This window comes from Hydractinia symbiolongicarpus, chromosome 11 (assembly GCF_029227915.1).
Source record: "Hydractinia symbiolongicarpus strain clone_291-10 chromosome 11, HSymV2.1, whole genome shotgun sequence".
NCBI classification, from domain to species: domain Eukaryota; kingdom Metazoa; phylum Cnidaria; class Hydrozoa; order Anthoathecata; family Hydractiniidae; genus Hydractinia; species Hydractinia symbiolongicarpus.
Window position 1 is genome coordinate 21007368 of NC_079885.1, and position 20541 is coordinate 21027908.

General features: G+C 33.1%; 3 protein-coding genes across 3 annotated transcripts; 2 read left to right on the forward strand and 1 right to left on the reverse strand.

Annotated features, from left to right (window-relative positions):
• Positions 1 to 344: 344 nt before the first annotated feature.
• LOC130614435 (uncharacterized) lies at positions 345 to 3071 on the forward strand. Its single transcript, XM_057435864.1, has 2 exons — positions 345 to 469; positions 1397 to 3071. Exons 1-2 carry the CDS (start codon positions 464 to 466, stop codon positions 2528 to 2530), a joined length of 1140 nt encoding a protein of 379 aa, XP_057291847.1. The 5' UTR covers positions 345 to 463; the 3' UTR covers positions 2531 to 3071.
• Positions 3072 to 3088: 17 nt separating this feature from the next.
• LOC130614433 (glycine receptor subunit alpha-2-like) lies at positions 3089 to 11264 on the reverse strand. The gene is made up of 8 exons (XM_057435863.1): positions 10601 to 11264; positions 9682 to 9743; positions 9435 to 9502; positions 8682 to 8890; positions 7394 to 7476; positions 6414 to 6542; positions 4304 to 4638; positions 3089 to 3826 (listed from the first exon to the last, which is right to left on the reverse strand). Exons 1-8 carry the CDS (start codon positions 10657 to 10659, stop codon positions 3512 to 3514), a joined length of 1260 nt encoding a protein of 419 aa, XP_057291846.1. The 5' UTR covers positions 10660 to 11264; the 3' UTR covers positions 3089 to 3511.
• A 4265-nt stretch (positions 11265 to 15529) lies between these two features.
• On the forward strand, positions 15530 to 19668 carry LOC130614212 (uncharacterized). Its single transcript, XM_057435635.1, has 8 exons — positions 15530 to 15861; positions 16033 to 16341; positions 16569 to 16670; positions 16936 to 17095; positions 17230 to 17286; positions 18085 to 18258; positions 18499 to 18573; positions 18648 to 19668. The coding sequence occupies exons 1-8, from the start codon at positions 15535 to 15537 to the stop codon at positions 18809 to 18811; spliced, it is 1368 nt and encodes a 455-aa protein (XP_057291618.1). The 5' UTR covers positions 15530 to 15534; the 3' UTR covers positions 18812 to 19668.
• Positions 19669 to 20541: the final 873 nt, after the last annotated feature.

A 20541-nucleotide genomic window follows, 5' to 3' on the forward strand; every position in this document is an offset into this window, starting at 1 on the left:
TGAAAAAGCTTCCTATCTAGTTTATTCTCCATTCTTATTTATATGTTTACAGATATCAAAGTTGTTGCCTCTTTTCAAATGTATCTCAAAACGTTGTCCAAAAAAAAATGTCCGGTAGTTTCCCCAGACCTTTGATGAATGTTGAATAAGCAAAGAAATCTTCATAAAATGAACCTTTGGCCACCGAGAGTATTTATAAAACAAACCTCCTTTGTTACCAGTATTGGTTTTAAATATGATAAACATCTTTTTATTGAGAAATGAATCAACGTATCAATCAATTAAATCATGCTTCGTATTGTAATGTCATTGGAATCAAAAACACATAATACATTATTGTTGGCCAGCAATTTTTGTCATTCTCGTAAGCTTAAGTAATTATGGTGCTATTAAGTTGCTGTTGTATTATGTTTGCAAAAAGTTCAGGTTGGACGGATCATAAGCAAAGCTTTTAAAAAGAAAAATGGAGGTAAAGTGTTTTTTTATCTACTATACTTTAACGTTAAAACACGCACAACAACCGACATAGCGATATCAACCCTTTCAGTAAGGTAGCTAATTTCTGAAGGGCTTAAAAGCATGGCGTTGTTGTACTGATTCAACACATTGCTTCAAATTGTTAGTTCGCACATGTCTATTTATTCCATAAAAATGAATATTTGTACCGAGAGACTGTTTGTTCGTTCGCTTGTCAAGCTGAGAGAAAAAGATCCTTCTTCTAATAAACTAGTTGTGACATCTTGAGAACATATTTAATGTTTAAGCTGGAACGTGAAATCAGAAGCGTATAAAAGCCTCTTTTCTATGCAGTATTTTTACATGAAAGCCATAGTTTTCTTGATGGAATAATACGTAAGCTAGTCGTGATTAAATTCATAAAAAACAAAAACATTTTTTTTCTCTCGTTGTTTACTTTCCACGATAAAACAATTTAAACACATTTAAAAGAGCTTGACATGTTGTCTAAGAATCTTTTTATTTTTTTAAAAAACATTTCTTTTGACTTCCAAAATACAGGACTTGAAATTTTTTCTATTTATGTGAAATTGTGACATCATAAAGCTGCCGTCCACAAAGTTTCGTTTCAGCGGCGAAATAAAAAAAAAACAATTTAATTGTTTACATAGTTTCGGAAGTCATGAAACTCATTTCGATGTTGATTTTATTTTGCCCTTAAAAATATAATTTACCAGAAACAAAACTATTACACATACTACTACTACTGTACTAAGTTATTGCGCTTGCGTTGAAATTTATGGCGCAAGCTCAGTTTGCACAAACACGACGAAATTTCATTGCGATTTGAAATCTCATGTGGCGTCCATGTAAAGGCTACTTAAGTTTAATTTTAAGAAACAAATGTTTCTCCTTTTGCATTAAAAGTATACTTTTCTAGAAAAACTGGAAATCATTTGAGAGCACGGCAATGCACATACCGGAAGAAAACTTGACCTATCAATCATGGCTGCAGTCAGTCGAATATGCTAACCCAATCTCCTTCGAAACCCTCTCACATGTCACTACATTCGAAAATGCTAACAATATCTTAATGACGGAATTAAAATCATTTAAAGTTAATGATCATTCATGCGTAACAAGATTTCCAAGCTCCACTTATCATCCCCTTCAAGACGTAAGAATTTTGTGGGTCAATGCAGATGATTTTCAAAACAACCAAGCTGAGAAACATGGCAATATACGCTTTTTTACAACGTCTCTTGATTTTATTAAACCTATGAACTTTTACATAGTAGAATTTATTGATAATTGCTTACAACCCGTGGCGAGAGTGTTAGTCACAGGAAAGAAATACCCACAGCTGAAACACTTTAATATCAACGTAGAAAATGACGGTCCAATTTTCTTAGATTCTTCGGACAACTGGATGAAGTACATATCTTTCAAGCGAAAAAACTGGTCATTTTTTGAAGAGTTTAAAATCGAAATCATGTTAGAATCTCCTGGGAAATGTAACTCGATGTTTGACAGAATAAACTACGTGAAATGCGTAAATCCGAAATCGATTGTTAAAAACGATCGGTACGTCGAGAAAATTGAAGCCTACGATTGCGAATTTGGGGAACTTCGCTACACTTTGTTTCATTTTAGACACAGATTTGAGAACAAATACACAATACTGGGCTTAACTGCGAGCACGCAGCAATGCATTCAAACTATTGTAACGACAGAACTTACACGGCAATGGTATCCATTAAAAACAAGACAGTTTTGCAGTAACAACAGTCCAAATTACTTGATAAGACATTTAGCTTTCGATAAATCATTGTACCAAAGAGAAATCCAATGGGAAGACGAAGGAACGGTCGAAGATTTACATTACATCTTCACAAGAAGTGGTGAGCTGCCAGACGCATTGACAATGATATCGAAAATAATGGACAGTGTTGGGAAAATGAGATACCATAGGTCATTCAAGGAAGTTTTTGAATTATTTATTGATCATTTCAAAAGTGAAGAAGCACAGGCTAGAGTTCAAGAGGCTATAATAAAGTTTATATTTTTCCACTAACATAAATAGCCTTGTGTATTAGTGGGAAACAAATGGCAAATTAGGCAACAATAAGAATTACAAATGTAATTGCAACAGCAGACGCAACAACAACAACAACAACAACAACAGTAGACGCAACAACAACAACGACAACAACAACAGCAGACGCAGACGCAAAAACAACAACAACAACAGCAGACGCAACAACAACAACAACAACAACAACAACAGTAGACGCAACAACAACGGCAACAACAGTAGCAGACGCAGACGCAACAACAACAACAACAACAACAGTAGACGCAACAACAACAACGACAATAGCAATAAGAACTCATGGACTTACTGTGGTATTTTTATTTTGCTGCGAGTTAGTAAAAAATCTTATTATATTTTGGAAGGTAATTGTTCCATAAAAAGAACGCAACCTCAAGTTTGTATTAGCCGCAGGAGAAATAAGAATGTTTTTTTGAAGCGATACTGTCGAGGGATAACGATTTTATTGATGCGTTATAAATTAGGAAAAATCATTATACTTGAATTATACATTATTAATTACTGTCAAGTGATTTTAATGCAATACTGTCGTCAAATATCCTGTGTTTTATCAACGACGCTATATAAGTATGTTGTGTGAGGTTCTTTAGCAAATTGCCCAGTTTCTTAAACTATGGTTGCAAACTTCAAAAAATGCAAAGTATATTATTAACGCGTCCATATGCTAGGACAAATGCAAGCAAAACAATTGGTATGACTAACAAACATTGCAAATACTCGAGTTAGCAAAAACTCATAGCAAATGAAAATACTGAACTTCTTCAATCAGATATTTTAACATGGCGTTCTTTAATTGAATATTATTCTCTTCTGCATAATCAATGAGTCTATTAACTTTAACCGAAATGCTAAAGTTAAAAATACTCTTTTGGGTTTTCCTGCTGTTACAGAAGATTTGATTCGATTTTTTTTAACAGCAAACATTCAGATATGGTAGTTTTATTATTCATGCATGTGACTGGTGAAATAGACACCATAAGCAATAGAGAAGGAAACAAAAAGTGTTGGAAATGCAATTCGCGAAATGATTTCAATTTTTCGGACACACCGTTTGCGGCGATGTTGATCTTTTAGTCGGGAACAGCGCTTCTTTATAGGGTCATTGCCATCACAAAGTCTTATATTTTCCACATGCGAGCTTCGTTTTCTATTTTGACAATTTCCGTTCTCATTATTGCGCGTAAAATCAACTAATTCGTCTTTTTGAGAGTTGAAATCATGCTCTGCCTTTTCTAAACGTGAATCCTCAAGTCTTTCCTAAAACAATAACAATAAAAAAAAATTGTCCAATGACTGATGCAAATTTAAACCCTACTTTCTACGGGGCCATTATGCTCCCCTTTCCCCTTCCGGTTGTTTTTACTAACTTTCCGCTACATCATTGTGTAACTTTGTGATCTTCCATCCATTTTAAAAGACATAAATTGGTAAAAAAAATTTCAAAACTTTGACATTAGATTTTTCTGTTCATATTTCACAGTTGAAATCTTCACTTTATACACTGTTTTTATCGTAGTATTTATCATATTTAGAGTACAATGACGTCACAGGTCAGCCACGTGACTAAAATACCTTTTTTAATTTTCAAATCTTTTAAATTGGATTAACGTTTTATTTAGCTTTAATACCCCTTCCCCTCCTCATAGTTACGCGGGTAAAAAAAAGACCATAGCTAATGGGGTTAAAGTTAACTTAAAAAATAATTAAATACAGAAAATTAAGCAAGCTTCTTACAGTTTCTGTTAGACTTTCTCCTTTAAGATACGAGAATACGACAATTGCATCCAAGACTGCAAGCACAATAAGAATCAACGAGACAATCAGGTACCAGTCTATTGCTTTAACATATGAAACACGTGGTATTGAAGAATCACTGAAGCCAAGTAGAAATATCATGGATAAAATTAAAGTGATACCAATGCTAAGTCGAGAGCTGATTTCTTCTGGTGACACGTAAAAAATGATCCAGGACAAGCAAACGAGAATAGCCGTCGGAATAAAAGACCGAATCAAGTAAAATCCAATCTGCCTGGTAAATTTTAACTGCACTTGTAAGACGGTGTAATTTCCTACAATAAAAATTATTTTAAAAAAACCACATAAACTTTTTCTGGTTACTACACTTGCGAAGCCTATGATAATTTTTAGTTTTCTGAACCGTACTAAGTTATACACGACCGACGCTAATTATAACATAGTATAGCGATGTTGTAATTAGCATCGATCGTGTATTTTTTTGCACAATATAAAAAACTAGTCGTTAGCCCGTGGAAAAATCCACGGGTTTGCCCGTCGCAGCTAAGCTACCATTTTGCGTGACAGACAGACGGACGGACAGACGTATACGGGTATTATCATATAGACTAGTCGTTAGCCCGTGCAAAAATCCACAGGTTCGCCCGTCCTTTTTATTTACCCGTCGCAAATAAAATTATATCGCATTTGATATTCGTGTTTCCGTAACATGATTTTCTAACTCAGCGGGGGGTCCGCACAGAGACAGACAGACGACGGCTATTATTATAGAGAATAGAAAAAGTTTCAGGAAAATAATAAAAGATGCTGGCTACCTAGCTAACTGCATTTAGCATAAGAATTATCGCTTAAGAATATTGTTGTAGCCAAACTGCATTTTTATCTTTATGCTCTCACTCTTTAGCCAAAGATAGGAGCTAGCTAAATGGCTACAGCCTCAACATAAAAATAAATGTTGGGTAGGATAAAAAGCTCTCAGACCATACAGATTAGTAAGGCTCTAGCTAGCTAGCCTTCAAAATCTTCGTGTTATACATGAGCATAGGGGTACTATTATTTTCCAAAAGTCCTTATCGCTTCAGAGTGAAAAGAAATCAATTTTTAAAACAGTAATAAAAGTGGTCGCTGCCAACTGCATTGAGCTTAGCATATTGTGTTGCAGCAAAACTCCATTTGGCTACTTTCACTTTTTAGCCAGAGGTAGCTAAAAGGAGAGCTAGGTAGACCCAACTTCAACATAAAAATAAAGAACAATATACCAAACTGAATAAAAACTTTAAAAGAACAGGAATAAAAATAAAGATAGCTATAGCTAGCTGCTTAAAATTTACGTTTTGTAGCTAGCCAAAAACTTAAAATTGGTTTGTTTAAGATTTATACGTAGCTAGAAAACGTGATGAAATATTCATGTGAAATATTCAATTCAAATATTCATCTTAACATGTGAAAACAAACTAAATAATCCTATAGGATAAGAAGTACTCAGAAAAAATAAGGAGGATTGAAAGGACACCTACAAACTTCACACCATCACTTTCAAACTACAATGGCCTTCGTAGGGGTAGCATGTTTCCTCCCGTCGGCATGTTGAGGCCGCGAAGCACTTGGATTGGTCATTAGTGAAAATGCAGCCTCGTGATTGGTTTACTACGCGTGAGCGGTAAAGCAAGGCCTGTAAAAAAACGGGGTCTGCCGGGGATTCGAAACAAAGCTGCAGGGCCGCGGGGATTTTCGGCGGGTCTCGCTACTTGCTCCGCCATGTTGCGCAGAGACAGACAGACGACGGCTATTATTATATAGAAGCAAAACAAGGTGGCTAAGAAAGCTTAAGAATTAAAGTTGTCTTCCAAGTACAACCCTTTGGAACCAAGAGTTAGATTACGGTTACTCAAACTTTGGCATAAACTTTAGGTTTTGGAATATTTAATACTTTTAGGCTACACACTTTGGAGCTCATGTGTTAGAAATACCTCATTTCTGTCCCCTGAAAATCAGGAGACTAAAAAATTCAGTTAATTGTAACTAAAAGCATTTTTATTTTACGCAAAATAACTCGCCAACAAAGAACAAGATGAACAACATTAAATACCTGACATGTATGTTACTATATTCTCTTTCGTGACAATCTCCTTACTTATTGTAAATTGCTCCAAATCTTTTTGATCAAGAAACCGTACCCCTTTGAGTTTGTATTGAACCACGCTGTTGTTGTTGCTATCTGCAAAAAAAAAAAAATTATCTAATTCTAATTTAATTCTTAATTTGGATATTTATACCTTTAACCTGTGAAAGCAAAGCATATTTAGATTTAGAATTTATAACATCAGTATTTAATAAATGTTTATGGTCGTGAAAATAGGAACACGCTTTTTTAGATAAGCAACGCTTTACAAGAGTTTTTTGAGGCTCGAAAAACGGAGCAAATGGTTAAGAGCGGTTCAGCCTGAAGCAATAATAAAATAAGGGAAAAAAAAGAAAACAGCAATTGTACCCGAGACGTGTAGGTTTTATACAAAACAAGTGATCAAACCTCATATTCGATTTTGATTATTGCAGTAACGTAGCTGGCTTGATATTGATTTGCACGGTAACTGGGCGAACAAATATGTAAATTTTGTCTTCCAAAGTAAATACACATATTTATAAGAAGCAGAAAATTTTGAGTTACGCCAGATTTTTTTCTCTTTTTTTACTCTTTTCAGAATTTTTTTTTAAATTTTCACGAAACAATTCGTTACGAGTACAAGTCTTACAAAATCGTAGCAATTAATTCTGAGAAATTTTTGCCTAGAAGGCATTTTTTCTTCATATTTCTGTGTTGATCAGGAAAAAAGGAGATATAAAAAAATTGACTCTTGCCTGTGTCCTTACTTTCCCTTATTTTTGAGGCATTTTCAGCATTATTTATTGTTCAACAAGAAAAACAAAGAAGCAGTTGGCATATAAAAAAAGAAATATTCAGCAGAATTGGCGAAAATCTCATAAGGATTTCGTGAAAATTTCGTGAACATTTTGTGAAAATGTTTTGCTGCTTCTAAGACAGCTTATCAATAAAAACTTGCAACTTACAACTAGCAAACTGCATGTGACACTTCTGTACGTCAAATGGAAATTTTTTGAAGTTAAAATTACAAGCAGCATGTAACAGACCTCTAGAATGGAAAGTAATAAAGAGATACACAACCTAGAAACAGTAATAATACTTTTCTTACCAAACACAAATTTTAACAAATATTACGACTTGTAAACACCGTCGATTCTGCAACTCAATTTCATAAAAACTTTTACCCAAAGTAAAACTGACAAGTGTCATTTTATCACCTGAAATATATTTTCGTGCATGACGTTTATTAGAAATTAAAAAATAATTTTATAGCGTTGAGTAATAAACAAAAGTAACTTTTTGTCACCATCGCGTGGCCAATTCTGCCATTTTTAACACTAAATTATGTTTGTGAGCGATTCACCGTGCCTATTTTCTCAATTTTTTGTAAAGATGCTCATTAAAATTGTCAAGACGGCAGAAACCCAATTAAATTTAATTTATCTTTACTGCCCGACAATTCAGTTAAAAAAAGATAATAAATTTAGGTTCAAACTCAGACCTGTTTTTTCCTATAAGTAAAATCACTGAAAACGATAAATAACCTGCTGTTGAAATTTGAAATTGATTTTATTGAATTGTGCTTTGTGAGTGGTTCAGAGTACCTAAAACTAGAATTTGCCTTAAGGCGTCTTAGAGTAAAGAATTAGTGGATAAAGTAGATGTAACATGTCCGTTTAAACCGTCTAATTCAATCTAAGCTCCTTTAGGCAGAATCTGTCCTGATAAAACCAGTAGCAATATTATAAAACATTAGTGCACATGAAACTCGCATATTTATGGTTTGTGAAATGGTACAGTTGATTCTCCCTAATTCGAATTCCCACGGGAAAAATTATTTTTTCGAATTATAGAGAGATTCGAATTATAGAAAGTCTCTGTAATTTGAACTTCAAGAAGTGCTTTCAAAATCAAGAAAACATAATTCAAGTTTCCTTCAATCTTTATTTTCATAGTTCAAAAAAAAAAGAAACTCTATTTGAAAAACTGGTGAATATTTGATTGCATTACATTGGAGAGACGATCTCCTTTAAAAAATAACGTTCGAAAAACAATTCTTGAATTTTAAAAAAGCATTCAAATTTTTCAAAACCCAATTTGCACTCTAAAATTCAAATTAGAAAGAAAATCGTGCTGAAGGTACTGAAAAACTGTTGGAATTATAGAAAGTTTCGAATTAGAGAAATTCGAATTAGAGGGAGTCAATAGTTTTACTTGCTGCCAACACAAAAAGCTAAATCACTGAAAACTCACGGCTGGCTGTGATATATCTTTCCTTTAACATCGACTCTAAGAAGCACTCTTGTACCACTTTTGCCTAAGGCTGACTCTCGACAGTTTAAACAATAAATATCAGGCGTCCAAATGTCAGTATCATCTTGGAGGACAATGTCATGATGATTATCACGTTTCAAACGTTCATCAGTCCATTCTTGGATCACATAACTGTTAACAATAAACTCCTAAATGAATGAAGACGATAATTTCCTTTTTAAAGTTTTCAATTCTCAGTTTTTTTTTTCAAATCTCAATACCTCTTTTGAGATGTAACAGAAAAACGGTAGAAAAAGAGAAGATTTTGAACGTCGAAAGCTTATTTATAATATCTTTTTTAATCAATGACTATTCACTCTAGAAAAGCTGAACGACGAGTGAAACCGTGGGTTTTCCCAAGCACCAACGACTACTTTTAACATATTACAAGTAACAAAATAACCCTATTCGGCTTGGGGTTAATTAAACTTAACATTTTTTTGGTTTTTAGATAATTCGCATAAAAAGAACGTTAATTGCCCGAAAATCCGATTTTCCTTAAATCCGAAATAGTTGGGAAATCGGATTACACACATTTCCAAATTTTACAGATTGATTCCTCTTAATGTAACAAAGTTTTGCTGGGAGAGTAAAGTTAACGGTAATCACAATCACAATTGTGATGTGGGGTAGTCTCGAGTAATGACCATACATAACCATGCAGCGTAGCAGACGAGGGTTAAGAAGACTTACCATAGCAGTTGCATCAATTCGTATGACTGATTCAATTGAAAGTGAAAAGTTGACATGTCGTGGGCCATCTAAATTGAATATGAAAATAATACTTTTAAATTAATGCTAATTTTTGGCATGGAACCTTCATAGCAGCTTGTAAACAGCATACGGACAGCTAGTATGTTCTATTGCATTATTTTGTAAGTAGCTACTTTCTTAACTACGGTTTCTGGCAGTTTACTTTAACTTAACATGAGATTCCTACCGTGGTTTCCTGACTCTGATTTAATGTAACCTTCTGGAGGAAATTTAAAGTGTTCTTCGTCACTAAAAAGATAAATAGCTACAACGCATTTCTTTATAAAACATTTACGGCTGTTTTTAGTTACAAAAAAACAGACAAGAACAAAGCTTTTGACCAAATGTGTAAATGACCTGAATGCAAAATCTTCTGCTCGGGAAGGTAGAATCAATTTCAACTTTGTAAGAATCACGCAAAGTGTGTATACTTTTTGCATAAAAAAGAGTGACATAGTGTCATTATTAGTATTTTAACATTAAAATAATTTATAACACTTACCACCCACGAAAATAACAAATTAATTTTGTATAAAAGAGCTTGAAAATTTGTTTAGGAATTTGTATATTTCTCTGAGGAAATAATATTTTTAAGATGTTGGACTAGGATATTGGACTAATCATGCATGACATCATGAGCTGGCCCTGTGAGGTTTTGTATTCAACAGTTTAGCCTAGGTATGTAGGTAGAAATATACGTTTTTTATCCATTCAGTTTAGTGTTTTGAGTATTTTACTATAACTATGCTCATAACAACAATTACATGCTTCAGAGCTAGTTCATGACGGCTTTATTTCGCATAAATGCCGAAACTTTTGAGAGTCAATAAAGATTTCGAGAGCCAATAAAGATTTTTTCACATAAGAACTTTTCGAGATGACTTTTAAAAGTTTTTCATATGATTTCAGCTTGTTTTTTTCGTGGGAGGCAAACTATAAAATAATAAATAAGTAATAAAAAATTATCCAAAAATCCATTTAACCGTTTATCCAAAAGTGAGAAGGTTAGTATAACAACTGTTGAGACGATGCATTTGAAAAAAAAAATTAACATCGACATATCTTTCTACTTTACCATTACACAAGTCAATTAACACTTAACTAACCCTGTTGTTTTCGTCAAAACAAAACAGCAACCAAGAAGTAGAAACCTGAAGCCATCCATTTTTTGTAAAAACCGAACAGTTACTAATAGCTTATCACTAAAAACACAGCGATAAATTCTCAGCCTTGAGGAACTACTTCTTGCTTCTCAATGTTTGAGATATAGATATTTTTAGAGTTACATCAATAGTCCTGCTGGTTTTATTCATTATTGAATTTAAATTTGATTGATTTTTTTAATTAGGTATTCCACGGATTAAATATATCTTTAAAGACGAGGAAAAAATTATCTCTTAGTGTTGCGTTGTTGTATCTTTCACAAAACAACATTATTTCCCTATCGTATTTAATGCATCTTACCATAACCTCATTCAACCCCTGAATACCTTTCTACTTCCCGTATCCTATCGTTTATGCAAAAAATAAAAATTTTAGTTCTAGATTTGATTTTCGAGGTGCAATCTTCCAGGGATTGTGCCCTGCTAACAAAGCAACAAAGTTTTTTTGATATGTCATTTTTATTTCATTTTTCACCTTTGACATTGTTGATCATTACTAATTAATTATAATACTTGTGAAAGTTGATAAAAATTTTCGGTTCAACATTCAGCTTGAAATGTTTATTATCGACCAGCAGTTTATTATGTCCTAGCAAGTGTTTCCCAAGATTTTTGCCAGATAAACATAGCCTTTACTATTATGAGAACATATTGGACACATTCTTTTGAAAATTGTGCAACTAAAGGTTGGTTTTTAATAAAGCCACCACTACGACTTTATTAGAAACAGATATTGTAAAACAAACGACACAAAAGATATTGTCCAACAAATGTTCTAGAGATAGAATTTTATCTACCTGCAGAACAGTTACTCAAAAACTGGCGCACAACGATGACAAATTTTAGCGAAGACCAAGCTTAAAAAGCTATTCATGTCAAAACTTTGCTATTGTTGTTTTATTCTCCATCCACTTTTTAATTGCTGTGATGCAAATTATCTGTTTCTCTGGTAATAAGCTTATTGATTCTCTTTTTAGCCTTGATTATATTAAACAAACCTTCCAACGCGTTGAAACATCGCCTACATACTACGGATTACAGCTTTAATGTTCTATGCTTTTTTGAGCGGCTTGTTTAAAACCTTTACTTTTTAAGTTTATCTATCTTGTTTAAATTGTACATTGAGCTATGTCCTAGTCTCACAAACCAACTTAAAATAAAAAGTAGGTTGAAGCATTATCACTCGCCTGCGTTCATCCTATTCAGATTCTAAGTGACCAGACCAAAAAGCTGAAGTTGGGGATGGCGGAGGGATGCCTACTCCTGTACGTTCTGAACTAATGTTACTTGACAAAAAAACTATCACAGACTAACAAAGATGTAACCTCATTTTTATGCTTGATCAGATGATTAATTGTTGACGTCAGCAGAAATTAAAAAGTTGTAAAACATTGATTGTTAACACTTTCCAGGAAAGGTCCAAGGTCCCAAATTGTGTCATGTGGAATTTAACACGCTCAACTTGTTTTAAAGCTTTTTGTAGCTATAATAAGGCGTTAAAATGAATATAATACCATTTAAAGTTAATACAAATCAAAATGCATCGATATGTAACAATTTCCTTCGAAAGAATATATGACCTACAAATATGAAAATGTACACTTTCTATTCCCCTTTGCCGTTCGCATCTGAAAAGAAAAAACCTTTGTGGAATTTAAAAATAAAACTATTATTAATTCGCTAGCCCGTTAAAAATCCACGGCAATTCGCCCCCGTACTACAGCAAAGTTGATGAAAATATATTGCATTGGATTTTTTTATTTCGATTTTGTGCGTGTTTTAGCATAACCTGACAGACAGAAAACGGCGGGAAAACAACAAAAATAAGACGTTACTCTCCTTTATAGTTCATTTAAAAGTTCCACTTGACTACTATATGCTCCTCCGTAGATTCAAAAAACATCATGGCGTCATGTAATTAATTTTAATTTTAATTTTTCACCTCCCACTCCAGCATTAACTTCTTTGTCGCCCTCGAAATTCCTTCACATCTTGTGACAAAAGATTTTGTTTTTGCTGCGGAATGAGTCGTTTGTTATTTTAATTAAGTGAGCTGTGATTAGGTCTGTCATTTGTTGCAAAGAGTTATGTAAATGATGTATACAAAACCAATTGATGAGATCGCAGCAATCAATGTTAAGTTAACATGTCAGAGTGTGTGTGCATTGCCTTTCTGCAGTTTGCGTCAATCTAAAAAACTTTTGTTGAAATTTACTTACTGTAAATGTTCGAAACGGAGTTTGTTGTCAAAAAAAACATTTTCCTACCATAGATTTGCTTAGTTTTTTTCCGTATCTAATGCGTACGTGTTCACTTGTCAGAAACTTCAAATGGCCTAATGCGTAATACTAAATAATAAATAAATAAATAAAATCACTTCATAATGTAGACACAAGAGCAGTTGGTCTACATTCCTTTTCATTACATGTCCAAAAATTAATAAAATCAATGTCATAATAGGACTGACTAAATTATTTGGAAAATGAATATTGCATGCACCTGGATCAAGGTTAACGTTCGATACTTGCAAGTTTTAAGTGAATTTGCAGTAGTAAGCAGCATTCAAAACTAAGAAAATTTCCATTATTTTGTCTCCCTTTTCTTGAAAGTTTAAAGAGGAAAAAATCACAGGAATAACAGCAGAATGGAGTTTGTTATGTAACGTCTTCGTAGTGAGTTATTTGTGCAATGAAACGCGTCGCAGTGTCAGAGAATTTGTAAATAGCAGTCAAAACAGAGCAGTCGATACAAAAATAAAACTGAAGGGGTCACATTTTAGTGACGTGTAACAGGAAATATTAAAGATTCACGAAATGGCAAAAATTAGGAAGCTTTCCGCCGCGTTTTATGTAACCCTAAGCATGTTTAAAGAGTTTATTTTTTTTGGGAAGTGAACGCTCTACTACAAAGCTACCACAATTAACTTGAAATCATTTAGGGTATAACAATACTCAATTTCCGAAAAAACGTTATCAGCCAACAAAGCGAGGGGTGTAATTCAGGCGAAACACCTGCTCCCCAGCCTCGTCCTAATGTCGAAAGCACAGCTGGAACTGTAGTTGAAATAAATTATAGATTTAAATATAAAAAATATTAAAAATGTTTATCTTATTTTATTTCCTGAATAAGTTACCCACTTCTAACGTTTTACGTTTAAAGGACAAAACATATAAATTCAACGATAATGTCTTTACAAAAATCAGAATATTTCCAACTACACGGAATAGACAGAGTATGGGTAATAACAGAAAACTAACCGTTTGCGTAATATAAAATCCACGAAAATTTGTCTTTCGCTACTTGCGGAGCAACAATTTTGTCTCACAGACAGATAGAGACAAACGCACTGCCAGCATTATAGTGTAGATAAAGAACGAAAACCAACTCATGTAAATGATTTTTAGTCCTAATGTGGTGCCCTTCCCCCTCCTGCGGATATTTAAATCACGCTTTAAATTTATTATATTGATTTTTTAAAACAGACTTTTGCGGTCATGGAAAGATCCTTTTTTCAGCGTCACTTTCAATTATACTTCGTTTCTGAAAAGTGCTATTTTTCTTGTAGTGCCACGGGTGGTTGCTAGAAGCTGATTCGAATTGGGTTCGTTGGGGTTAAAATTTTATATTACTCTTGTATTCAGCATTATTATTTAATTAATCTGCAGAAAGCAAAGAAGTTTTAATATTTGAACACATTTTAGCCAAAGAACAGTACCGAAAAACAGGGTTATGACGTCACCTTTATTATCAGCATGCTTCTACTGTTGACTATACCAAATTTTTTCGGTGAGATAAAATTTGGTATAGTCAACAGTTTTGAAAGAAGTTTGGTGCAAAAAACAACAGTTTTGAAAGAAGTTTGGTGCAAAAAAAATTTTTTTTTTGCACCAAACTTCTTTCTCCGATTAAAGTAAACAAAATAGAAAGAAAGTGACAGCGGTATTATATTCATTGAGAACAAAAGTATTCTGGCTTGCAATAAGTCATCAATAACATTTAAACTGATTGTCGTTATAGATTTCTTAAATAAAACTCATTTCCTGTTTTTCCAAAGACCAAAACAGATTCTCTGTTAATTAAAATTAAAACCAATTTAAAGTGCGTAAAAGGATGTCGTTAATCTTTGGTGCGAATTGTTAGTGAGGAATTCATGGTATGCAACGGCTTTTATAAATCGCAGGAGGAAAACTTTTTACTTTTGTTTCTTAAAAAGTATGACGCTCTTAAGATAAATGTTGAAAAGTTAGTTTGGGAATTGACACTGGTATTGCTTATAACCTTATCTAAGGTATAAAAAGGTCCTCTTTCGTCATAGAGAAACTTTTTCATTAATTTTCAAAAAAAATTTTTCAAATTGGGAAAAATGCAGGCTGAATGTTTCTGTATATAAAATGTGTGTATATTTCAAGCTGATTTTGCTTTTTTTTAAAAAAAAAAAAAATTGTAAACGAAACCATTTTTAAATTTTGTGCAGAGTTATGGTCTTTCAATTTTTCCGTAAACAACATTTTGGGAATGTATGTCATTGTTTGTCATGGCGCGTCCGTGTGTCTTTCTTCTGAGAATAGTTCACCCCGATCGGACCTCCGCTCATGACGGGCACGTTTCATACACTATCTTAGAGATAAACATTGCTACAGTATTATACTTAGAAAATACATGAAAAAGTTTGTTTATTGTTTTTATGGCTACGAACTGTTTTAGTCGCTTAACCGACGGATGTAATCTAAGATTTTTTTGATAGTCGTGCATGAATTTGTTACATAAGACACATTAAAAGCAAGGGCGGATCAATTTAAATGTCACTAATTAAAGACGGCATCATCATAGGCTAATGAACTATAATAAACATCTTACATAACAACACTCATTATGTAATGATTACTCCAATTGTTTTAAGTACATATAAACAATATAAGAATCCTTATGGTGCACTGTTCTTTCAAATTAATTTAAGAAGAAGATCGAGAACTATTATTTATAAAATGAAGACAAATTTACAAAGTTTTATACTCTTATGCATGTTCTTATACAATTCAGCACTGGATAAACAGTATTTCTTTCCATCTGGAAGTTCAAATGGCGATATCGTTCTAGTAGATGTCAGCAATGGTATCGGGTTGGACAGAAGTGACGATGGTGCATTTCCAGTGGACATTGAACATATTCCATTTTTTGACTTAGCAACAAATACTAAAATACAAGTAAGTTATTCATATTCCTCGTTGTTTTTAATGCTTTGTTAGATCTTAACTCGTACCAATAATAATTTAAAACTATCTATTCAAGACATACTAGTTTTAAGTTATCTGCGAGAAAAATATTTATAGCAAGTATTCTCCACACACAAAGTTAATAACATCTCTCTCCTTTAGATTAGTCCTAATGGATACGTCGGACTGTTCGGTAGCCCTGTACTTGACCAGCCATTTCCAACAGATTTCCCAAGATTGTTGTCAGTATCACCGGCCATATCAGCTCCACAAATCGCTATTTTTCACACTGACTTACTGTTTACTTTCCATATGATGTCGCAATTAACATATCAAATGCACACAACAGGAGCTGCTTTAAATCTAGCAAAGACTGATATTATGGCATTGTTTGGACGATCTTTCACGCCGACAAAGGTGTTAGTTATAACATGGAAGTATGCAGAACCGTTTTCAAGTTTCCAAAACTCTGTAAGTTGTTATAAAACAATAAGACACACTCTCCTTATTCAATCTGCAAGGACACATTTTTATTTTCATCGTTCCAATTCTTAGCGTTTGACCTACTTGAAAAAAAAAACAGTAGGCGTGAAAACACCGAATTGTTTTAATGGCACCCTTGTGTTTCGTGGCTGTCTTTCTTTTTTTTTCAACAACCAGAACATTATATAACTTTATTGAGATAATTTTTTTTACAGCAAAATGCTACTTTCCAAATGGCTCTTGCAACCGACGACCAGCAAACATACCTTTTTATGCACTATGGAGAAATAAACATCAACGAATTTAGACCAACTGCTGTAAGTAAGAATTAAATCAGATTTTGCGTATCTTTGTATAGCAGGGCAGAAAACCAACCACATATTTCATACAAATTTTTACCTTTGAAAAACATTATATCTTTCTATTATTCCTCGGAAACAAATAGTTTTGTGTTCAATTCGTACACTAATTTTGTTATTGTTAAAATCTTTATTAATGTGATAATGTAGTAACTAGCCAGACGTGACTCATTAACAGGTTCAATACAACAAAAAATAACTCCACAATAAATTCTTCATCTAGATCGGCTGGCAAGAAGGCAACCCATTAAAATTCTTCCGCCATCCTTTGACCCAGCTTCTTCCAGACGTTAATAATGTTTTGTCATACAAACCGAAACGATTATCGACTGAATCGAATGTAGGAGTTCCAGGAAAATGGATATTTCGTGTCGCAAAACCATGTAAGACTGCAATACAGTTTCTGTTTAGTCGCAAAATCTTTTAAAATGTTTTAAACAAAAAGAAACAATTAACTGATTTTTACATTTCCTTATCTCTTTAGCGTGTTAAATATTCATCTATTTACAATTTATAGATATTGATGTAACTGTCACAACTCCACCAACTGGAACACCAATCCAAGTACCAACATGTAAGTGACCTTGGAGGGCTAATTTTTTTATAAGTTGCCGTTAATCTTTAATATTACCATTGAACAAAATATGATTTAGTATTGCTTATTTAAACCGTTGATTGATTGCAATGTAAAAATATTTAAGCTTGCCTATCGACTTAATATTTACTTAATTTTCTTTCAAGTAATTTGAATTATGCAGGGTTGGTCAATTCGTTTAAGGCAAACTATCATTGATTAACATGGATCAAAATGTTGTTTTTCTCTGAAGTTGGGGTTAAAAAAAATATGACAAAACAACCTGCGTTGTTTTATATATTTTATATGGAAGTTTAAGTTAAATTTTTAGAAAGGAAAATTACATCTCATGAGATGTAACACTGGGACCGGGGGACCTTCCGGTTTTTAAAAAATTATTATAAGATTTCCCTATCAAGGAGATCAGGAGATTAAACACAGAAAAATACTTGGTTATTGTTTAAAGTGAAGCGAAATGATCAAAAAATTTCTAAAAACATTTCTTTATTTACCAAAAACAGATTTTCCCCTGAACCCACTGAAACTGTTGTGTTAACGATTGCTCATCAAAATTTGAGCAATTTGCTCTAGTTGTTTCTCTAATTTCATTTCTAATTTAGAAATTTCGGATACCCGAAAAACTAAAACTGATTTTCCGATCGGGGAACAATTTCCTTTTTTAACGGGACAATTATTTCCCGATTGGGAACCTATTTCGATTTGCAGTACTCAACAACATTTAATTATGCTAAGACGGTTTACAAAATTAGGACCTTAAATGCAATTTTTTAAATTTAGGCCCAACATCTGACAGTAACGTATGCAATGGTAAAGAAGGAAACATTGCCTTCCCAGGTCAAGAAAATTTCTTCATTTCATGTTCTGCGGGACACCAACCGATTTGTCAACCATGTCCTATTGGGTTAAAGTTTGTAGAGCAATGTAATCAATGTCTTTTATCGTTAGATTCAGGTAGGCTTGTAATTAATTGATTTTAGTTTGGGGTTTTCTCTGAGAAATTACTTTGTGTTGAATGCTTGATTTAAATTCGGGGTATGCCCTGACACATTTGTTTGCCACTAAGCTTTCGTATGACAGAAACTAAATATTGATATCCTCGAAGAGAGCTTAATTAACTAGGATTGATTGTATTTACATTTTGCAGTCTTATATACATATATAGTATACTAGATTTCTCGTTGCTATATTTAGATTGTGCGCCAACTTTATCTCCAGTCACAGCAACATTGCCAACCATTCCTTTTAATGGCTGTTCCCAAGAAAGAGGTAAGTTACCTTAAAAGAAAGTTTGTCCTAAAAAACAAAAAAAATAGTTAATTGTACCATTTTTTCTTTCATAGCTAAAGCATTTTGCTCTAATAAACCATCAGGTCGATATGCCAATCCTTTCGATAATAAAGATTCATCATTCTTCTGGTGTGTCGGTATCGGAGCTTACTGTCAGCGGTGTGCACTTGGAACAGTATTTTGTGCGACCGGACCTACTTCCGGTGTGTGCAAATAAGCCTGCAAAGACAACACTTGGCGCTCTTAGTTAGGATGTTATGTAAAATAGCCCTTTTTGTGTTGATCACAAATATAAGCTAATACCTTATATGGACATTGATAGTTACTTGTTTTTTTATTTAACCAATTAATTAAGATGTATATTATTTATAGTAACGAATCAATAGATAATTATGCGAACTAGCTATAATTATTCTTTCTTTTTTTCTCAACATGGCGTACTTAGGTTATATTTTTTTCCCTGAGGCCCTGGCTTGACACAACATTATTGCTCCACGTCAAACGAAGCTGGTGTTAGAATGATTCAGCGCTTTTCTAACCAAAAGTATTAAAATTTTATCACATTTTTTTTTAATTAGGAAGGTCTTTTCAACATGAAAGTTTCCTCTGGCCGGTGAGGGAACTCACTATTCTCAATTAGGTAGCTATTAATTACACAGTATTCGAATTATTAATTTAGTGACCGATGACAAAGAAATTTTATTATACTTCGCGTTTTTTTTTTTTTTCGAAGAGGTTGTGGTGCAGGTGTAATTGGTCACGCGACGAATATTTTCCAGTGACAAAAGTTTTTCGAATTTAAAAAAATTGCCACTCAAATTCTTTCTTTAGACCATATCTTCAACCCTCGTTCCCTGTCCTAAGATAACGTCTGCTGTTGCACAAATTAAAAATTTTATTATTGTGGGAATTAAAGTCATTACATTTTGTTAACCACGTTCGCTGCGAAGAAGCAAATATCTCGTCTGTTTTCATTGGCCTGTTCAGCAAAAAAACTCTAGCTTTCGCAGAAAAATTCTGCCGAGAGTGGCCAAAGTTTTATTCGTCGGTTTCTTTAATAAGTAAGTTAGTAAGTTAGTAAGTAAGTAAGTAAGTTAGTAAGTATTTATTTATTTGTCCTAATAGACTGGAGACCATTCCGATAGGATAATACCTAATAGGCTGGAATGACCACCAAACCAAGTTACAACTTTGAAAAATTTATAATTACAAACTTTATATACTCATAAATAACGATCGATATATGCAACAATAAAAGGATTAAATGTTAAAACTACTATATGATGAAAAAAAATAAAACTTAAAACCAGATACTTTAGATGACCCAACGGCAGCGTAGACATATTAACTTCTAAAAACTGTTGAAGAAGGTTCCAGGGGATGTTGGATTGATACTGGATAGAATTATTCCTAAATGTGACTGTTCTCACTTAAGTAAACGTATTGAGCCCGGATTAGCACGATTATTTGGACGATTGCAAGCATTAAATGTAATTATAAAATTATTTAGAAGAGTAAGAGGTAGTTTGTTATTGATTAACTTATGAAGAAAAATAATATTGCACATCTTGACACAATCAAAAAAAGAAAGAATTTTAAGCTCCAGAAACAGAAGAGCAGAATGAGAATTAAAGTCGGAAAAGGTTATTATGCGCATAGCTGTTTTTTGTAGATTTAAAACTCGTTGGGATATATAAGATGAGTTCTGACAGTACTGGGATGGAGTTTTTTACCATGCATTTTAAGCTTCACTTCAAAATCAAAATACTTACGTTTATGCCTAAAAATAATATATTCTGTTTTAGTTGAATTTAATGAAATTTTATTTGCGTTTAGCCAACTAGTTAAACATTTCAAATCAATGTTAATTTTTTTGAACAATGATTTAAGGGACTTGTTGAAGTATAAAAGTTTATTATCATCAGCAAAAAGGTTAACTGTTGAATA